At 42.4% G+C, this 7,289-nt stretch overlaps 1 protein-coding gene across 1 annotated transcript; it reads right to left on the reverse strand.

Moving 5' to 3' along the window:
- Window positions 1-5,837: 5,837 nt before the first annotated feature.
- On the reverse strand, window positions 5,838-6,842 carry LOC134286292 (uncharacterized). The gene has a single exon (XM_062847894.1). It carries the CDS (start codon window positions 6,840-6,842, stop codon window positions 5,838-5,840), a length of 1,005 nt encoding a protein of 334 aa, XP_062703878.1.
- Between the last annotated feature and the right edge of the window lie 447 nt (window positions 6,843-7,289).

Consider the following 7,289-nt stretch of genomic DNA (forward strand, 5'->3'; position numbering starts at 1 on the left):
ATGCCCGGATCGTCCGACCTAATCCGACCTTCTTGTGGAAATCTCCACCAGACGTAATCACTACACGTGCCTTTCTAGGCAACCGAGGTGGACATCAAAGATGCAACCCTTTAGTTGAGAAGGAGAGTTCTTTCAGAATGCATGGCGACCTAACTACTCTATCGATGCATAAGCCTGGTCGTACATCAGTGCATTTGTGCATTGCGTGAGCACTCCTAACACTTCTGCCGCCTCTGTTTTTGCGATCCTCTCTCTCCTCTCTTGGTTCGACCAATCAGCGACGAGCTACCCCCACCACTATGCCAATGGTCCCCGATTTGGGCTATTTCAACAAGTGTAGCTTCGCGCGCGACCTCTTGTTCAGAGAGGAGGACATGAGCGTTGCTCACTGTTATCCATAACAGAACGCGGTACTATCGAGAAATGTACTATACACTGAAACCTCCATTTAAGTCGATGCATGGCTAATCGAAAATAATTCTTACCATACAAGCAATGACAAAACTAAAAACTTTTATATTTTTTAACACTTCGCATGAGAAAGGAGATATGTCAAAAAATATAAAACTTTATAGTTTAGTCATTGCTTGCACGTTAAAAATTATTTTCGATCAGCCATGCATCGACTTAAATGGAGGTTTCAGTGTACTATATACTATGTACAAAGAACAGGTACAAGTGATGTACTGGGCCGCCTGGCTGGGTTGGGTCCAAGGTGGATCTTTGTTGCCGATGATATAATGACGGGATTTACGATGGCATCATGACTTCTTGGAATCGACAATTTCTTGGAATCGTACTTTTGGAAAAACAATTTATGAATGCTAGTGGACCGTATTTCGACCGTGTTGCGGCGAGCAATGGCCAAAAATGTGGGGAGGGGACATGGCGAGTCTTGTTGGCAGTCATTCAAATGTGGGAAGCGAGACGCTGGTATCGTTTCGTCTCGTCGAAAATAGTCTTCCCTTTTTCGAGATAGACAACGTCCACCAGGAATCCCAGGGCCGCGTTCAGCTCGCGGTCGTTTCTCTGGGAAGCACCCCAAACAATCAGATCGAACCACGATCCCAGCGAGTACCAGTACTAGACAATAGGCCGGACCAGGCCGACACGATAACACCGATCCGGGCTTCAAATGCCGTGTACCAAGAGGGAGGTTGAACCTGTGCCGTCTGCGGAGGAGGCAATGATGACAAAACGTTGCTACTCAATAAAGGATTATAAAGAGGTTGGCGGGAGCTGGCGGATCGATTATTGGTCGTCGTCGCCATCGTAGGTGTAACATCAATTGGTTGCCTAAAACACTGCCCACAAGAACCACTCTCACCACTGGACTGGTTTCGTAATACTGATGCGGATGCTTTGCTGGCAATTCTCGTTGCTGCTGCTGTTGTGGCCAAAGTTGTTTTAACCACAAATTGTGATAATGTTGTTGCTTCTGGCGACAGATCCGGAAAATCCCCAATGTGACTATGCTGGTGCTGCCGCAGAGGGCCTTGCTGCAGCACCCTCATTTGCCGCGGCTGGCGCTGTTTCTACTGCGTTGCAACTCGACGACCTCGGTCGTCTTGCGGCTGGTGCTGCGACTGCTGCGTTGCGACTCAACGACTTTTTCCTAGTCGCAGGAGAATTTAAGGAACCACGCTCTATAACCACTTTTCTTCCGCTACCACGACAGCGACGTTTTCTTGTTGCACCGATATTACGTTTTATCGCCGTTCTATCCACAACTTGAACGCCACTATCTTGCACTTGTTCTTCTTTTTCTTCCTTTTCTTTTTGCTGCTGCTCGTCCAGTGTAGCAACGGGTGCCGCCACTATCTCCCGTCGAGAGCACTTCACCGTCAATGACTAGTGCCATTTACACTTATCAATAAATTGATTCAACCAAGAGGTTCAATCCTTCCTTCAACTTCATCAAGAAACACAAATTGATAGAAATATTGCTAAATGTATCGCTTGCATTTTTATTGCGAAGAAGATGGATGATAATGTTGAATCCTGATATAAATACTGACCAACCTGCAAAAGCGAGGATTGAGGTTGGTGTTTATATCTTCAATAATTTCCCCTCCGAAAGATTGATCCAACCACCGCTATCGTCCAGTTTGACCAAACTATCAAGATCATCCAAGTCCGTCAAACTTTCCCCTTGAGTTGTTTTATTCAATCAATCCAGCAGGGTAAAAGAGTCAGCAGATTGAGCGAAGACCATTCCATCAGTGAGGAAGAGATAGCAATTCACCAACATTCAGCGCGTGGTTCACGGCGTTCATGGTGGCCAGCTCAATTGAATTTTATGGAATGCTTTGAAAGCAAATTTTTAGAAATAAAGTGTCACGTTGCATTGTAAATAAAATAAAGACTTGATCATTAGAAAAGTGCAAATTTTGATATTTTGCTTGCTTATACAATTCCATTAATACGGGATGAATGACCCATAAAAGGTTAAAATCCCTGGTAATAAACAAACAAACAAACAAACAATTCCATTAATGATTATGAAAAAAATAATGTTTTGATAATTTTGGTTATTTACCACGCCATATTCGATTTTTTGTAAGCATTCATAAACTCTTATTTATTGAACCCAATCTCTCGGATAAGTATGATGAATTGGTAAATAGTGGATCTATTTACTAATTCATCATGCTATTTTTCCTAATGTCTTGAGAAGGTTAATGTTTTTTTTAATTTCTAACACAAGTTATGAACTTCTACCGGTGAACCAAAATATTTCAAACAAAATGGAGCTTAAACAATAAGTATTAACAGTTCAACTTCAACATGTAAATTTGGAAATCACTCTAAGGGGCTTTTCCCTCTTACAAAATTTAAAGTTAAAAATAAATAAATAATAGTTAGGTTCGAACAAGTTTTGATTTTTGCTAATGTCATAGTAAATATGTAAAGCAGTAGAGGTTTAGAAAACAAAGGCTGATAAGAGGTTATTGCCATATTGATTTGTTTGTTTCGGCTATAATTGAAAATGTTTGCTTTATCCGTTATTAACAGGTTTATCTATAGCTAGATTGATTACTGAACGATGATTAAATTATATGCCTTGAGAGTGACTTTAAGTATTATTGGCAGTGTTTCTCTCTTTGCCATAAGAGTTTTTTGTCGTCCAAATAGCTTGAAAATTAGTTGTAAACAGTTTGATTGGCAAAGATGTGACGCCAACTTTCAGTTTATCAGACTTTAGATAACACCCCATGACGAAGAGAACAAAGCTGTCGAAAATATACTGAGTTTTGTAGCATTTTATACTAAAGGCACTGTTAAGATTTACACTGAATAGATGTGACCAACTTGCTGGTTGTAGGAGAAGTGAACGAGTCCAGCGTTGCTCAGAGCAGTGACGCCTTCGGCGGTGCTGTGTGGAGAGCCTTGGAGACGTAGAATAAACGAGGTACTAGAACACAAGGTTTTTATTTGAGGGTATGCTTTCAACGCAGTGGAACATTTCAAATGGACTTAATTATCCTACATACTCCCCCCGCCATATTCTTCAAGTGGTAAAAGACACAACTTTGAGATACACCGTTTAAGTTCCCCATTTTTGGTACGAAGTGTAGCAACACGTACGAGGCCGTCAGGGCCGGGATGTACTTTAACGACTCGTCCTGTGATCCAAGTTAGCGGTGGAAGATTGTCATCCTTTATCAGGCATACACGCAGAAAAATAACACATATTAGAACCAAATTCAAAGAGACTTCATTTCTAAGTCGCGGGGTTTATTGAATCAAAAAAATATTTTCTTTGATTTCAATATCGGAGAATGCACATAGCCCATAATGAGCAAGATGATTCAGTTTTACCCTGAGATTTTCAAGAGCAGATCTGGCCGTGAACGATAGCTCGCTATCAGTGATGCATATTATAACAGTACCCGTGTTCGATTCTCGCATGCTTTTTTCATTTCGTTACCACTTTTAAACAAAAATATTTTGTTTTTGAATCTAAGTCGATGGATATTTGTTTCTAAAAAATATAGACTTTGAAATCAAAAAATTGCTTAGTTTCAAAGCAATATTGTTATAGAATCAAAGTGAAGAAGTATTTGAAACTAAAATCAACGCCGCGAGGCTTGATTTTAGAAACAATGAAATGAATGCTTTGAAACTAATGCCAAATATTTTAGATTCAAAGCAAAAAAGGTATTAGGCCGTGGATCAATGATTTATTTTCTTTGATTCAAAGCACTTTATTTTTGAGTTTAATATATTTTTTTCTGCGTGTAGTTGTCCAACCAATAGATTGGGTTGACTACTGGCCATTGCCTTGGTACGTTGTTGTAGATTGTTTAAGTATTCGGCTCTCCATCGCTTCCAAAATAGCTGCACAGTTTTTTGTATTTCCTCGAATCGAGTTAGCCGGTTAGCTGGAGTTTCGGAAACATTTTTATCCGGCAGGGCAATGATAGGTCCGCCGATCAAGAAATGTCCCGGTGTTAGAGGGCTGGTATCATCGGGGTCCGTAGACATGGGCGATATCGGCCGCGAATTTAGGCAACCTTCGATTTGTTTCAAAAGGGTCAACATTTCCTCGTAGGTTGGTATTTTTGTTCCAAGAACTCGTTTCATGTGGTGCTTAGGGGCTGTCCATAAACCACGTGGTCATTTTTTTGGGACTTTTCAAACCCCCCCCCCCCCCCCATATGGTCATTTGTCCATAAAATTTTTTTTATTTGTCCATACAAAATGGTCATTGGCCGAACCCCCCCCCCCCCCCTCATGACCACGTGGTTTATGGACAGCCCCTTAACGCTTTTGATGCCAGCTTCCCAAATGCCCCCGAAGTTCGGTGCTCGAGGGGGAATGAATTTCCATTCGATTCCTTCAGCTGCACAGAAGCTTTTAATGTTAGGAGAAACTTCTGCATCGAATTTAGCAGCTATAGCGTCCAGTTCGTTTTTTGTGCCAACGAAATTAGTTCCATTATCGCAGTGAATGATGCTGCTCCGACCACGCTGACTACTGAATCTTCTGAGGGCTGCAATGAAACATTCACTGGACAAACCGCTCACGAGTTCGATATGAACAGCGCGAGTGCTTAAGCAAATGAACAGCGCAACATATACTTTAAGCGTTTTCTGAGTTCTCACGAAGTTCTCTTTGATATTGAAGGGACCACCAAAGTCTACTCCACATACTTGGAATGGTCTGCCTGGATTCAGACGTACATCTGGGACCTGTCCCATGATTTGATGCAATGGTTTCGGTTTGTTTTTGAAGCAGGTAATGCATCGGTGCACCACTTGACGCGCTAATTGTTTACCATGGATCGGCCAGTATTTCAACCTCATGGCGTAGAGCAATCCCTGTGGTCCGACATGAAGGTTTTTCCGGTGTGTATCGGTTGCAATCAACTGGGTTACGCTGCATTTCGAAGGTAACTCTAACGGGTGTTTCTGATCGTAGGATACTCCAGCCGCCTGTATGCGCCCGCCAACTCTCAGTAGCCCATTATCATCAAGGAATGGATGCAGCGTTACCAATGAGCTGTTGTTAGCTACGCATCCGTTTTTCCTTATATTTTTGATTTCTTGGTCAAAATACCTAGTAAATAGTACATAATACAATTGACCGGATTGTTTGTGATTATTATATAACAGATTACAATTTACCTTTGTTGAGTTATTTTGATTATTTGTACCTGTGCTGCATCAAGTTCGCACACTGAAAGGCGCTCCGACACCAAAGCCCTCTGGTGTTTGTCCCGGCAGTTGTTGATAAATCGCAACATGTAAGCGACTACTCTTTGGAGTTTTCCAAAACTAGAAAATCGATCCAGAAGAAATGTACCAGCCTGATCGGATAATTCCCTTGCAGGTTCATCGATTTCCGTTGTGGTTGTGAGAATGCGCGCTGGTTCCGGCATCCATGGTTGCTGATGTTCCTGCAGAAAAGATGGGCCAGACCACCAAATGCTGCTGCTGGACAACTTTTTTTGTGGTAACTCCTCTAGATATCAAATCTGCGGGGTTGTCCTTCGATCGTACGTGATGCCAGCAGTGTGCTGATGTTTTCTGATTAATCATTTTTACGCGATTCGAGATAAACGTTGGCCATCGGTGCTCTGGTTTGTTGATCCAGTCTAGCGTTACCATTGAATCGGTCCAATAGTGGATTGCTTGTATTGGAACCTTCAGTGCCGTTTTTACTGTTTCCATCAACTCCACGAGTAATGTGGCTGCTCTTAGTTCCATACGCGGAATAGTCAAATCCTCCTTACTACTCTGCTCGCTTGATGGTGCTATTCGAGACTTGGCGCAGAATAAGTGTACTTGAACTCCTTGTTCGTCGACTGTCCTTATGAAAACGACCGCTCCGTAAGCCCGTTTTGCAGCGTCCGAGAACCCGTGCAGCTCCACGACATGACCCTTTGTTTTAACGTGACGAGGAAAGCTAATCTGAGAGAGATCGCTTATCTGTGTGAAAAACCAGGTCCATTGTTTTGCCAGCGACGCTGGTAGGGGTTCATCCCAGTCTAGCTTTTCAGACCATATATCCTGCATCAGGATTTTTCCGTGGACGATTATGGGGCTAAGAGTACCGAGAGGGTCAAACACCTTCTGCACTTCGGATAGCACATTGCGTTTGGTGGCTGTTATAACGTTGTCGAGTTCATTGCTGAAGGAAAACATATCTGTTCGAGGATTCCACCGTAGGCCTAGTATCTTTGTATTGTCTGTTTCTTGCTCCTCATCCTGTGCTTCCGCTATATTTGATGTCCACTTATGCAGTTCAAATCCTGCGCTGCTCAGAATGTTGATCAGTTGTTGCTTGATCAACATCAACCGCTCCTGCTCATCGTGTCCGGTTAGTGCATCATCCATGTAAAAGTCTGTTTCAAGTACCTATCAAAATATCTCATGAGTATACCAAAGTTATCATGTATGTTTTCAAGTTTTAATACCTCTGCAGCTTCTGGATAAATGTGTGCATAGTCAAGCGCAAGTTGTTTTAAACATCTTGCTGCTGCGAATGGCGCTGATCGGGTACCGTAAGTTACTGTCTTCAGACAGTACGTGCTTACCGCGTCCTCGGGTGAGAATCTCCATAGAATAAGTTGCAGTTGACGATCGTCCTCATGAATTTCAATCTGCCTGAACATTTTCTTTATGTCCGCCGTTAGTACAAACGTCGGACATCGGAATCTAAGCAAAATATGCAGCAATTCATTTTGTAGGCAAGGTCCTGCCATCAAGTTGTCGTTCAAGGAGATGCCACTCGATGTTGTTGCGGAGCCATTGAAAACCGTTCTCAATTTCGTGGTACTGCTA

This window comes from Aedes albopictus, chromosome 2, assembly GCF_035046485.1.
Source record: "Aedes albopictus strain Foshan chromosome 2, AalbF5, whole genome shotgun sequence".
NCBI classification, from domain to species: domain Eukaryota; kingdom Metazoa; phylum Arthropoda; class Insecta; order Diptera; family Culicidae; genus Aedes; species Aedes albopictus.